At 35.0% G+C, this 15,773-nt stretch overlaps 1 protein-coding gene across 1 annotated transcript; it reads left to right on the top strand.

Annotated features, from left to right (window-relative positions):
- The first annotated feature begins 1,989 nt into the window (after nt 1-1,989).
- On the top strand, nt 1,990-10,720 carry LOC131854353 (GTPase-GDP dissociation stimulator vimar). The gene is made up of 7 exons (XM_059205461.1): nt 1,990-1,999; nt 5,361-6,116; nt 7,134-7,301; nt 8,379-8,561; nt 8,911-9,177; nt 9,552-9,709; nt 10,286-10,720. Exons 1-7 carry the CDS (start codon nt 1,990-1,992, stop codon nt 10,718-10,720), a joined length of 1,977 nt encoding a protein of 658 aa, XP_059061444.1.
- The last annotated feature ends 5,053 nt before the right edge of the window (nt 10,721-15,773 follow it).

Genomic DNA, 15,773 nt, shown 5'->3' with positions numbered 1-15,773 from the left:
TTGTTATATTGATGATAACACTTTCATATGGTAATAAACAGGAAGACTAATATAATATTCTAGTGTTACCTACACTAAGTGACGGTAGGGAAAAAAATATAATACAAAATGTTTGACGTTCATAAGCGGCTAATATGTTCTACGTGAGTAAATTATTTTTGAATTTGAATGTGAGTGTACCTTAAAAAAATCACTTTATCATGTAATTTATATATCACGTAAGTCACATATAGTCATAATAACTAGTATAAGTGAGAATATCGACTTGTAAGAATTAAATACACAAGTTCAAACCCTATTGTGTGTAGTCTCAACACTGATCATCACAACACTATTACTAATGGAGGGTAGTTCAGAAAATGCCGAGATGACAGAACGTGTTGCAAATGCAATGACGACTGGTCAAGAAATGTGGGTAAGGAATCTCATTCATCTATTATACAGGATGTGTCAAATATATGTTTACTATAAAATCTTTATCACTACATAGTATAAAACAAAGTCGCTGTTGCTGTCTGTCCGTCACTATGTATGCTTTAATCTTTAAAACTAGGCTACGGATTTTGAAGCGATTTTTTTTTATAGATAGAATGATTCACGAGGAAGGTTTACATGTAAAATACATGCATAATATTGTAGAGAAACACTGATAAATTTAGAGACTGAAACACTGATAATTTCTAATGTGATGTCGTAAATAAACACAGTTTTTTTGCGCTTACATTGCAAACGCTGACTGAACACCACGAGATAAATCAAAATAATGTACTACAGTATTGTACACCTCAAAAAGGTCAACAAAAAAGTCCCCGATGGTATATGTCTATCTCTTAAGGATAACTATTGACCACCAAACATAACCAATTTTTATCCTTTACATTTTACGGAAAAAAATTGCTAATTTACGTAATGATTTTAAGCAATACAGCAAATAACTTTTGAAGATTTTTGCACACGATCAAAAAGGAAGACTGCTTTTTACATACTATGTTATATCAATTAGTGCTTTTTTTTCCTCGACAGAGACCAGGGCAGTTGTTATTTATTTGTTGTTAAAAATATAAATAACTAGACAGTCATAGACAATATAAAATTAAAAGTTCAGTCTAATGTGAACATCCTGTATACGACTATTCATTAAGTAACCGCCTCGATCTCGCGCGAACCGAATTTCATTGTTTACAATTTACAATCATCGGGCGTATGCACTTCGCTTCGTTCATATGAATTGTGATAAAACTGATATAATGACGAAGTAAAGGTCACTTATCAGTACCTGATTACCACACCGCAACAAATCTACACTATTTTAAGTGTTACCAACAGAATTATATTTATACTACCTGTTGCCCGCGGCTACGCTCGCGTTAATTTATCCCCTTAGGGGTGGAATTTATCAAAGTCCTTTCTTAGGGGATGCCTACGTTATAGTAGCTTTATGCATGCAAAATTTTAGCCCGATCGGTTTAAAATTGACAAAGTTTCATCCCCTATTTTATCTCTTTGGGGGTAGAATTAATAAAAATCCTTTCTTAGCGGATGCCTACGTCATAACATCTACCTGCATGCCAAATTTCAGCCCGATCCGTCCAGTGGTTTGGGCAATGCGTTGATAGATCACTATGTCAGTCACCTTTGAGTTATATATATTTATTTAGATAATATTCTTTATTGTACTTATATCTTTATTAGAGTTGCCAGATTTATTTTCAGCCTATAAGAGGCAAACGCTTATAATTATAGAAAAAAAATACGGGAATTTAGTTTTTTACCCGAGACAAATTATCAAAAGACAAATTGTCTAGCGTAGATCGATCAATTTAAGAATAAAGAAACGGAGCACGATTCGAATACGGGACAGAGTCAGTCCCGCCGGGACATTTTAAACTAAGCCTAAAATACGGGATGTCCCGGGAAATACGGGACGTCTGACAACACTAATCTTAATATTAATATTGTATAATATTATAAACGCGAAAGTTTATAAGTATGAATGAATGTTTGTTACTCTTTCACGCAAAAACTACCGAACGAATTTTGATGAAATTTTACAGTAATATAGCTTATACAACAGAATAACATGTCGGCTATAATTTAAAAAGATATTATGTAATTTGGAGCGAAATATAATGACAACTATCAATTAATTGTGATCCAGACTGTCGCGGATGAAACCGCGGGCACAGCTAGTATGTAATAAAATACAATATATATGATTCTAGTGCACTACATTGTACCAAAGTGGCACACTAGAGTCCTGCCAAAGAATTTGAGATATTTATATCTATACTTCTGTTATGTATTCGAAAGTATGTTTATCTGTCTATGACATTTCCACTTATGACGGATTTTAATGAAACTTGAGTATCATACTCAAACTATGTCATCACGTATGCTATATATTGCTGCCTTTTTGAATCTAATATTCGCATTGTCTCGGTAATCTAGCGTTTTAGCACACCGCTTTACTATCGACAGTCGCAGGTTTCCTCGCATAGTACAAACATTTGTATTCATGAGTATGATTATATGAAACGCCATGATGGAATTTTCACATCTATTCTAATAATATTTTTATTCTTAAAACAAATGAATGCGAAGCGCATTCGAAATTTAAAATTACGAAGGAACAAAAGAGATTTTATGTCTCCTACATTATGTACGTATTTACAAAAAAAGTATTTAAACATTTCTATCAGTTGTCACTAGATGGTGCTGTCCTAAGTTATTATTGTTATCGGCATCGGTTAACAATTCCTATAGAATGTTAAATATTTTAAGCTTATATAGCATTACGCAGATTGACGATTTGCTATTTCAATTTTGTAGGCGAAATGTATTTATTATTTTAGATCACAGATTTTTCAGATTTATAAATCTTTACCAATATTTTAAATGCAAAAGTAACTTTGTCTGTCTGCAGAGTGACTTACGCATTTAAAACAAAATTATTTACATTGTTTTTAATTTTTATAATTGTGAATGTCATATATATTTATATTTAGTCCACAGACTAAAAACTAATTTTGAAGCTTCTAGCTTTTAAAATGACCACACACAATATTTCATCTGCCCGTTCAATCTCTTACAACCCTTATTCCGCTTTAAAAAGTATGGCCTGTGTTTTTTCTCAGAGTCTAGACTATCTGTGTACCACATCTCATTTAAATCGGTTTAATTGTTTTGTCGTGAAAATGAAAGTAAGGATAATAATTATCAAATCAAATATTGTCATTTGTCTGTTGCCTATGACAGAATGTGAGAAAGTAATAAAGACTTCAAAACCAAATGTACCAACACATTTAGGGCAATACCTAAATACTTATGTCATTGAATAATTAAAAACAATGTAAATACGTTTGTTAATACTCATACCAGTATTAACATCGCGCATACAGCCATGACGCGCCCGTCTTCCTCTTTCGACTGCGCGCCGCGCAATATAGTGCATCTGTGGCGCATTACGTTTGCGCGGGAAAAATAAACGACTACTAAAATGGCTTCTTCTGCAGACATACTGATTAATTGTTATTTTTTAATAACATAATATTGTTGTTTATTAATAATTATTTTATACTGTTGTTTATACTATTTATGTCTGCAATTTACTTTTATTACAGTAAAATACCTATATACACAGAAACCTGAATATAAAAACAGCCCTTAGTGACACACCTAACAACTTAATTAATTTGATTTTCGTAGTTAACACTGGGTACAAAATAATTATCTTCATTACTCACTATGTTGAAAATGACGTGCATTTCATAACAAGAGCAAGTTTCATTGAAAATACGCGCGTCAGCGGTACCTCTTATACAATAAGTAATTTATTACCTTGTGGTATTTTACGATCATTTTATTATCGATACGCTTACAGTCCTGCCACGTTGTAACAAGAATCAAGGTTTTGTATATTTTGGAAAATCATTGTATTGAAATTTTAATTGGAAATTTTCCATCACTACAGCGTCAGTACACGAAACAGTTACGAGTAAGCGTAAGTCAGGATACAAATTAAAAAAGAAAAATATTAGGTACTCTATCAGTCCGTACATTTAAATTTCTAAACGATGACATTTCTAATATAATTTTCTAGTACAATGGTACTTTTTGTTATCAATTTTAATTAGAAATGTGAATGTTTCAGATAGAGATATATACTACTGCTAATCAAATCTGAAATTACATACTATACATATTATACTATATTAATAAATTTATATAACTATTTGTATGAAATATGCCGGGAAACTTAAAAATACGTCTGTCAACGTAACTACAGTATAACGGAGTTTATATATTATGGGCCCATTCATTAGTATTGACATACGAAATACTAGGTATTAGAAGATAGTAATGAAAAGTAAATTAGGTCAATTAAACAAACTTGAAAAAGAAACAACATTTTTCTAGCTGCAAACAGCTTCTGAGGTCTCTCATAATATTAGTATGCAATATTATGTTATATATGATATTAGTATCTTTAGTAAGAAATCTCCTAAGTAAATATAGAATAAATCATATTATTTGTGTCGTCGTCATTTGTAAATTAAGTACAACATTCTTACCTAGACCCGAAAAAATAATTACATATCTAATAAAAAAATCAAACACAATTGCCAAGGTTGTCGCATCAAGTAAATTTGCATTGCATCGCCATTATTCATTCTTCGTGAGAAATAAACGTATCGAAAACATACAAAAACATAAAATAAACCATACAAAGGGGCAAAAAACAGTACCCAAATATAGCACTAGACCTTAACTTGGGTTTAATTGTTTTAAATTGTCTTTGTTAAGAATTCCTGCCTACTAGAGGCTGCTAATCCAGTCCCTCGATGGTTGTTGCCCTCAGAGTCGATGCCGGCAAAAAGGATGTCTACAAAAGGTGGTGGAGATCCTTTTCCTATTCGACAATTTTTTATCGGAGATGTCGAGTCTAATCTTTTACCGTTCGGTTTTTTTTATCTCAGGGAAAGGCAAAAGGGCTCAGCCCATACAGCCATCGTCTGTGGTTCAAGTCATAATATGTCAAGTTTTTAATTGGTATGTCAGTCTCAATGTCAGTCAACTGCCGCAATCAGAATTTAGATTCATAGTCGTACATTATACTGAGTTTATGTATAATATAATTTTACCTCTTCGTTATCATTTGTTGTTTTCCTTCTAACTTCAACGTTGACTAATAAATTAAAACAATGAAAAAACTATCTCATTACCTCTAAACTGTTTCACGTAATTGTAGATCTATCAATAATTTATAGTTCCTATCAGCATGGATGGTAAGTTTTCCAAACTGAATATTATATCATTTTCGTCGAAATCTTGTGACAAAATAACAATAAATCCCTTTTTAGGTACTGCAGCAAAGAAATCTACCTCGCTCGAGACTTTGGTCATTCAGAATATAACAAACATAAACGATTTAAAAGCAAAACTTAACCATATTATTGAAACCGGTAAAGATTACGAATACGATGTCTCTTCGTGTTTGAAATCATTATTACTGAGTGGTGACCAAGAAATCGTACTTCTCAGCGTGCAAGCAATATCTGAGCTGGCTAAATGTGAGGACAAAAGAGAGATATACGCTCATAAAGAAGTGGTAGAGCCTATATTAAATGTGTTGAGGAGAGAGGCAAATTCTGACAAAATAGACCTCCTGAAACAGTGTTGTAGAGCTTTAGGGAATCTGTGCTGTGATTGTGATACATCGAGGAAAATTATTCTTGAATATAACAGTGTTCCTATCATTGTAAATGTATTAAAACAAGCTACCGACAAAGGGATAGAATTTGAAGATGTGAAGATTTATGCTATAAAAATGTTGCAGAACTTTGCTATTGGTGGTCTAGAATTTTCAGAGTCAATTGTACAAGGTGGTATAGTAGATTTGCTACATAAAATATTATTGTTGGAACTAAACAAAGATGATATGAACGATGATATGGTTTTGAGTGCATTGCTTGTTTTGAGTGTTGTTAACGATAATACTCCTGAGTTTCTGTTCGATGAACATGTAAATAAAGCAGTGCTGGATGTGCTGAGGAATACGACTAATGTAGAGATATCGGAGCTGTGCTTGGAACATTTGCATGTGCAGGGCGAACATGGTAAGAAATATATTGTATTATATTACACCATAGCAACCCAATTACATTTTCCTACAATGATGTTTGTATGATATAATGATGTAATTAATTTTCCTTTTATTCAAACTCAACGCATTTAATCTATGTAACTACTTATATAACTAAATTTTTTTATGTTTATTTTTAACCCTCTCATTGCTAGATTCCATTATTAGTCTACAGTTTTAGTTGAGAAAGACTGATAGGAAATTCTACTGTATATTCATTTATTATGTATACAATTGGCAAGCATAATGCCATATGCTGATGTTGTTTTTACAATCAGTATCGTAATAAATTAAAGTTTGAAAAATTTGCAATTCTGAGTCATAAATTTGTACAATGGTACATTTGATCATATCTGAATTTGTGTATGAAATAAAACCAAATGTCATAAAATAGTAGACTATTAATGTAACAATGAACATTATAATAATATTAATGATAATTATAACCACACAGTACCATCTAGTCACAAACTAAGAAGAGCTTGTGTTGTGGGTACTAGACAAATGATATGAATACTTAAGACACATTTTTTTGTAAATACATACCTAATATACATAAAAACCACCCAGAAATAGAAATAGAAATAATCTTTATTCAAATAAACTTAATATAAGCACTTTTGAATAGTCAAGTTTTTTTTTATTCTACCGCTTATTCGGAATGCAGATTCATCACAAGAAGAATAAGCAAGAAACTTGTGTGTTGCTCAAGATCCAGATGGATACAAACAGTCATACTCATGAATACAAATGTTAGCACCACCTTTTTCTATTGCAGTGAATCACACACAATGACACAAACTTGTAAACCTTATGTCATACTATGTATTGTCTATATTTATGACCATATAATTGTGTATGATTAGTAACAATCAAATAAATGATATATCTGTCACCATGTAATAAATCAAACCCATTGGATGTAAAATGGTGTGCAAAACCACACACATAAGCTGTCAACATATTAAATGTTCACATATGAAACTTACAGATTCAGTGAAAACATTAATTGCAAACGAAGGTGGTTTGCAATTGGTTTGCACTCGATTAGAACAGCTGATCCAGAAGCGTGATGCTGGTGACTTAAATGCAGATGACTCGGAAGTGGTTGCCATAATGAGGCAGGCTTGTGATCTCATTATTATTGTTTTGACTGGAGGTAAGAGTTTTTTTTTGCTATAAACACAACCACAAAATTTTCATAAAATTCTGACTTTTGGCTATGGTTTTATTTCTTTTATTTATGTTGTTTTATTAATAGGATTGGTTAACAATAATAACATTAATGAGTAAAATAGTTGCTGATTGTAAAATTTTTTAGGAAATGTTAGGGAAGATGTTTAAATTTTAGTGCAATAATTTCTGGTATCAATTTTACATAAGAAAAAATAGCTTATAACTATTCAAAGACTCATGTATCTAAACACCAAAATACATCATAATTGATGCAGTAGTTCATGAAAGTGTGACAAACAAACTCACTTTGACATTTACAATATTATCTACAAACTAATATTGTAAATGTAAATCACACCATAAATTATATGTTATATTTATCCTGTTATTATTACAAAAGTACATATGTGCAGATATAATACTAGTTTAATGACACATATGCAAAAGATTCACTTTGGAAGAGTTTAAAAAAGGCAATACATATTTTATCGACTTAGGTGTACTTTCCACAAGTCCATTTCATTATTTAATAGATTTATATTATTTTATTCAGCACTCATTAGCATGTGTAACATTGTGGTGTCACACATACTAATATTAGTGTGGAAACTGGACTGTCACTACTGGAAGTGTTATGACCTTCTCTATTGGTGATCAAATTACTTTACTGAAGAGACTGACTGAGTAGGTCATAACTAAAGTCAAGTTTGCACTAAATAATTGTGTTCTCCTACCTGCTAATTTTAGCGGAATTAAACACAATAATATAATCCATTAAGTAGTACCTATATAGTTCTTGTAATATAGTAGAAATACAAGGCTTGCACATGATAATGTATATTTATATGGGTGACAGCACTTAGCCTCAAGTAGGTAATTAGTTTGTTAGCATTTCAATTACATAAATAAGGGCCAGTATAATAAGTTACTTCCAAAAGGTTAAGTCTGTACGAAAAACTAACCTTTACCGTGAAATGAAGGAATTATTTCACGGTAAAGATTAGTTTTTGGATTTTTTTGTGGTTTATTGCCTTCAGTTTCTGAATTCCATATTTTCCAGATGAATCAATGCACATACTGTATAACAATGGCGTCGGAGAAGTATATCTAACAATGGTGAAATGGCTAGAATCGCCAAACTATGATTTGCTCACAACAGCTGTATTGGCTATCGGTAATTTTGCGAGGCAAGATGATTATTGCATACAAATGATGGAGGACAAGATCTATGATAAACTCCTAGGTAAATAAAATAATAATAAAATATTTTTTGCTTATTAAAATTATTAGTCGGACTTAAAATTGCTCAAATAAATAAATTCATAAAGAGCAATTTCAACCTCATCGCCATGAGACCACTGATGTACAGTCGGTCAGTCGGGAGCAAATCAAACAGGGAGGGATCCCTGTTTGGTGACTCGTTAATCGCTGTCCATCGGAATGTTAATCGTATTGGTGTAACCTGACGATAACCAACTGTATATCAGCATTCTTAAACGACAATAATTTATCTACAGATAGTTGTGTATTTTAAATTTATCTCAGTCCACGTTTCAACTTTCGTAAACATATAAACCAAATTAAATTTGCAGATTTATTCGAAGTGTATAACGGTTTTGGCCGGAAAATACAAAAGGAATCAGATTCCATATGCCCTATAGATATGGCAACAGTGACTAAAATTCAACGTGCAGTATTATCTGCACTACGGAATTTGTCTGTGCCTGCAGCCAACAAAAGGGTGGCGGCCGCCCAGGGCAGGGCTGCGCCGATATTATTGGATGCTCTCCCACATGTCGAAGATCATCATGTCGCCTATAAACTTCTGGCTGCAATACGGATGTTGGTGGATGGACAAGGTCAGTATATTAATTTAAACAATTTATAGGATAGCATATTTCTAGCATAAGTACTGTAGAATATATCATTAAAGTGTGCGTGCTAGTGCAATCTAATTCCGCTATTTCTTTATAGGATATTTACAGACTAAAATGATAACAGATTGTTTAGTAATTGAACAAATGTTACGGTTTTTTGTTTGTATAATAAAAAGATACATAAAAGCGCTAATAATAAAAGTCACATGATATATAAATAATTACAGAATGTATGGGACCTAATATTCTGCCCTGTGAAACACTTATGTTTTTTATACTCAATTATATGTATATTATACATACCACAAGTATATTATAAACCGTATAATGATAAACTTCCGGTGTCCCGTCTGCAGAGTGTGTGGCGCGGCAGCTGGCGTCTCGCTCGTCTGCACTGGACGCGTGCGCGCGGTGGGGGCGCGCGGGGGAGTGCGCGGGCGCCGCGGGGGAGGCGCCGCGCCTGCTCGCCTGGGCCGTGCGCCGGCTGCGGCCGCCGCCGCCCGCGCTGCTGCAGGTGACCGGGGGCGGGGCGGGGCGGGGCGGGGCGCGGGGGGCGCGCGGGGGAGTGCGCGGGCGCCGCGGGGGAGGCGCCGCGCCTGCTCGCCTGGGCCGTGCGCCGGCTGCGGCCGCCGCCGCCCGCGCTGCTGCAGGTGACCGGGGGCGGGGCGGGGCGGGGCGGGGCGGGGCGCGGGGGGCGCGCGGGGGAGTGCGCGGGCGCCGCGGGGGAGGCGCCGCGCCTGCTCGCCTGGGCCGTGCGCCGGCTGCGGCCGCCGCCGCCCGCGCTGCTGCAGGTGACCGGGGGCGGGGCGGGGCGCGGGGGGCGCGCGGGGGAGTGCGCGGGCGCCGCGGGGGAGGCGCCGCGCCTGCTCGCCTGGGCCGTGCGCCGGCTGCGGCCGCCGCCGCCCGCGCTGCTGCAGGTGACCGGGGGCGGGGCGGGGCGGGGCGGGGCGCGGGGGGCGCGCGGGGGAGTGCGCGGGCGCCGCGGGGGGGGTTGATAGAACCATGGAATATAACTGAACCACACTCTAAAATAATTAATGCAAAATAGATTTTAATTATGTAAATGTAACAACGTCGTTTTAATTTCCAGGTTGATGGTTGTATAGCGAGCCTGGTGAACATGTTAGTCGCCCCTCATTCAGTCATGCAGAACGAGGCTATATTAGCACTTACGCTTCTAGCCATAGAATCCCTAAGCAAATCCACTCCACCCAACGAAGAACCAACCGAGTTCGATGCCGAAAGAAGTTTTATTACTCAACTAATAAAGTCCGAAATCGGAAAACACATCTCAGTGCTCATAGAGACGAACTGCGCCAAAATGCCCGTGGAAGTAGCGGAAAATCTGCTCGCATTTCTCGATGTAACGTGTAAGAAAAACGAAATCGGTTTCGATTACAAAGAAGCGAAAGTCCACGAATCATTACAAAAGTTTATGGACTCTAGAAAAGATTTGAGTGAAGACTTACAGACCTGCATCGCGGCTCTTGTAGTGACCATATCAGACAATGGTAAGTCAAATTAATTGATTAAAAAAAAAGAAAATGATAAATGAAAAGAATTTGATCTCATCTGAGAACGAACAACAGCATAAACTCGCAATAAAATTGGCCCCAATTATATGGCCTGTGTGTATAAGTTATATTATTTAAAATCGAATTATTTTTTACAGGAAAACTGTTATAATTTTATTGCATGTGACATTAGAGCCAATTCTGAAAATTCATTGTAATCTATCTCTAAATCAAAAAATAAAGAAATATTTATTAAACAATTTAATTGAATCCTGATAGCAACAGAAAGAAAACATTTGTATGGGCAAAAACATAATCCTGACATCAGAGCAAACAGAAATGGCTTAGTTTATAGATTCGCCTTCAAAATAGCAAATGATGATTTAATCAAAATTATCTTTGAAGGAATTCCATCACTAATTCTTTCTTAAAAAATTGCTTTTACCGAATATCATTTCAGAATTGGCTTCATCGTAGTCATTAGCGTAAACTGTGTATATGTTTGACCAAAATGTGATAATTAAAAATGCAAGATGTTCTAATCTTGCGGATCAAATATCACAACTTCGAGTTGTGAATATTGCCCTGAGTGATCGTTTATAACTTTGTCGCTTTATACATCCTATAAATGGTATTAGTACTCTTACACATTGACGACACTTCAGGTATCAATACGATTCAGGTGTCAAACAGCAGTCGACAGAGTACGGTCTATACCAGAAGTTCCCAAACTTTTTTGTGTCGTAGACCCTTTGCCATATTTTTCGGTTGTGGGTAGACCTCCATTCATACCTACTATTGATTTTTTTTTTAATTTCTAACTGTAGTAAAGTTGAGTGTTAAAAACATAAAGTAAAAACAAGATGAACGCTGTCGTAGACCCCTGGGGGTTGATATAGAGCACTTTGAGAATCACTGGTCTACACTAATATTATGACGCTGTAAGATTTTATTCCGTTTGTAATGGATAAAGTTAAATAAAAATTACTTGAGGGATATTGACAATTCTTTCACCATTACGTGAGCCGCATTAAACAGTAGGCAGTTTTCTACGCGGGGCATATTGACGGTTACAGCTTTTCCTTATGTTTACCAAACCGATAAGGACAGCTAATGCTGCTTCTGAATGTTGTACGTGTGTAAGAGATATTAATCTTGCTATTTGATGCTATTGTACTTTACGATATGTCTAAGTTATATGTCCAGCCTAAGTCATTCATTTATAAACGCTCTAACTAAAATGGTGCTTAATATTTTTGAACGTCGTGTTTAACTTATAAGGAATATCCATTTTTTGTTTTTAATTAATTATAGTTCTAAGTACGTTGTTCTTTACTTATTCACATCTATAGTCGGTTGTTGCTTTTAGGTTCGATATCATACATACATTTATTCGATCGATTCATAAAATACAATTGTAAGTATAAAAATTAGGTGCTTATAAATAATAATATACTGTATTAAATGTATTTTTCATTATTGACCTCTGAAAATATTAAGCACTACGTGTGTGTTAGGCTGCTGATATACAGTCGGTTAGTAGTCAGGTTGCCCGAATACGGTTAATGCTCCGATGTACTCCGATTGGCCCATTTGGTTGCTACACCCCTTATATCAGCAGCCTTACTATTTTATATATTTTGTTTGTTGGAGTTTGGATTACTCTATTGGTTGAGGTATTCCAGTAATAAGGCATTAGTCTATTATTAACTATTATAATAATTAAAGCCCACGTGATTTTTTGAAATACTTATTGATATTGTAACATATATTTGTAAAATTGTATCCGTAGCGACCAAATCGAAGAAAATATGGTTCTTGGCTAATCATTCAGATGAAGCCTGAATGACTAAGATCTTAATTTTATAAGTAAATCTCATGTGAAGCTGACTGAAATCAACAGTTTTATGAATATGGGAGCTCGAAGTTAAATTTTATGCTTTACAATTACAATTATAAATTAATAAATAAACAACCCTGGACAATTACCACAGCGCCATCTAGTCCCGTAAACAAAGCCTTTGTTATGGGTATTAGACAACTGATATAAATACTTAGTTTTTTTTTGTAAATACACACATAATACACGTAGCAAACACCTAGACTGATACAAACAATCATACTGATATATACAAATGTTTGAACCATGCAAGGAATCGAACTCGTGACCAATGGAAGTAAAGCAGTGTGCTAAACCGTTAGACCACCGAGGCCGTCAAATGAAATGGTTCAGATAGGTTTGCTGTAGATCTTAACCTCTTTCAAATAAGACTTTTTAGCAACTGAGTTACATAATTAAACTTCGTGGGCGCATTGCAGCAACAACTGTCTAAATATTATTTTATACTACAGTAGGTGTAGTGGTAGGTGGCAAACAAGCATACGGCCCATCTGATGGTAAACAGTTACCGTAACCTATGGACGCCTGAAATACCAGAGGCGTTATGTGCACATTACCGTCCTTTAAGAAACCTTAATATAGGTATATTGATCTTATCTTGAAATTATCTTGAAAGATTGATATTATCTTGAAAAACCCCATGCTGTAGTCTCTCGAGAAAACCTCGGCAGCTGGTTCATTCCACAATCTAAGAGTACGCGTGAGGAAGTTCCTCTGAAACCGCACTGCTCGAGACCACTTATTCCACAATCTAAGAGTACACGTGAGGAAGTTCCTCTGAAACCGCACTGTTCGAGACCACTTATTCCACAATCTAAGAGTACACGTGAGGAAGTTCCTCTGAAACCGCACTGTTCGAGACCACTTATTCCACAATCTAAGAGTACGCGTGAGGAAGTTCCTCTGAAACCGCACTGATCGAGACCACTTAGGTTCCAGCCTGTGGAGATGAATTCCCTGTCGATGGCGAGCGGTGCGATGGTAAAAGATAGCCGTAGTCAAACAATTCTTAAGTAACCAATATGCTTGGTTATTTCATATATGGGATTTTGTCGCTGCGGTTACTAATTGAAATTATTAAATTTGGAATTTTATTCCTATACAGGGTTAATCGTAAAGGGTATACCAAACCAAATGGCATGAAGAATACTCATATAACTGAACTACGTCCATAAAAAAAAATAAACTAGAAATTGTGGGCGATAAAGGAAACCAGGGAATTGTCGTAAAATGTATATATTATACTAACGGGGCCCGCGGTTTTACCCGCGTGACATTTACAACCTATATGTTATTCTGATGTATAAGCTATATTACTGTAATGTTTTATTAAAATCTATTCCGTAGTTTTTGTGTGAAAGAGTAACGAATAAACGAATATCCATGCATACTCACAAATTTTCGCGTTTATAATGTTAGTAATATCTTATATATAAAATTCTCGTGTCACAGTTTTCGTTCGCATACTCCTCCGAAACGGCTTGACCGATTCTCATGACATTTTGTGAGCGTACTGAGTAGGTATGAGAATCGACCAACATCTATTTTTCATCCCCCTAAATGTTAGGGGTAGTCCACCCCTAATTTTTTTTTTATTTTAAGGCAAAACAACATTTGCCGTGACAGCTAGTATTATATAAAGAAACATTACTAACTAGGGCCAAGAAAGGAAACCGGAAGTAACAATAGAAAGAAGTGACAATTTGGAATAGAATTAGAAATATGAATCTTATAAAATAAAACATAGATTTAATAAGTGGCCTGTATTCCACAGAAATATTAACTTAAAGTTTGAAATTTCATACTATACTGACATATTGACGGTCTCTGTGGTTTAGTGGTTTAGCCTTATTTCCGATGGTCGCGGATTCGATTCCTCGCATGGTACAAACATTGTATTCATGAGTATGATTATTTATATTAGTCTTGATGTTTCTATGCATATATCAGTTGTCTAGTACCCATAATACAAGCTCTTAGAATGACAATAAATGGCTCTGTGTAAGTTATTCTGAGACATAATATTATAAAACATTGACATCGCAGTTAGTATGAGGGTTTTAAAAATATTGTTCAATTTTCCACTTTACTTCTTAAGGAATATGGTTCAGTTTTGTGAGTACTATTATTAGCTTTCGGTGTACCCTTAACGACCAGCCATGAATTAATGTAGGTGCATAATATTGAAACAAAATACTAAACTATACCTAACTATATTTCTTTAAATTTCGCTTTTTAAACTTCTAGCTAGTCATAGTGTTAATTACGATTTACATATAATTAAGCTAGTGGTTTTGCTAGAATTTTCCTGCATTTAAAAGTGATGTATATTTTTAAGTGATATATTTCAGAAGACAGTAATATCTTTACTTAATGGATTTATTTTTTTAAATTCCGCTGCCATAACACGTGTAACAAACCTGACCATCGTTACTGGAAGCGTTACGACCTATTCTATTGGTGAGCAAAATGCGACCGTTATTGAGTCTACATGCAGTATATTTAATAACGTTCGGAATTTGATCACCAATAGAGAAGGTCGTAACGTTTTGCTACACGTGTCGCCTCTAAACGAGGGATCATCAGGTAATGAATAGAGCTCAGATGTAGCTTGGAAGCCTAGTGTTTACTGATCGGCTACTAAACAAAAATACATAATATCTGTAGAATAAATTCTAACTTACTTACTTCTCAATTCATATAGATATTGTTAAGAATATTTTGAGATATTACTGTTTTTTATAATAAACTATGATAAGTAAAAAACATTATTTTTGAGATACTCTTCTCTTTTCGCTGTAGGTACTTATTGTACATTCCAACAATCGATTTTTCTATATTCATCTTTTCCTTAAAACGTGGATGGCTGACTAATGGATCAATTACAACTAAATGTACATCTATACATATAAATAAAATTGGAGTGTATGTTTGCAATATTGAAATAACCGATTTTTACTACATGCATATGAATAAATACAGTACATACACCAATATAACATTTTTACAATTTTTGTCTGTCTGTCTGTTTGTTCCGGATAATCTCTGAAATGGCTGGACCGATTTTGACGGGACTTTTTTAGCAGGTAGCTGATCTAGTAAAGAGTAACTTAGGTTACTTTTATTTTAGACAAATAAAGTTAAATTCCACGCGGACATAGTCA

This window comes from Achroia grisella, unplaced genomic scaffold, assembly GCF_030625045.1.
Source record: "Achroia grisella isolate CSIRO2021 unplaced genomic scaffold, CSIRO_AGI_Agris_v1 utg976, whole genome shotgun sequence".
NCBI lineage: Eukaryota > Metazoa > Arthropoda > Insecta > Lepidoptera > Pyralidae > Achroia > Achroia grisella.
This window is presented reverse-complemented; position numbering and strand designations above follow the sequence as displayed.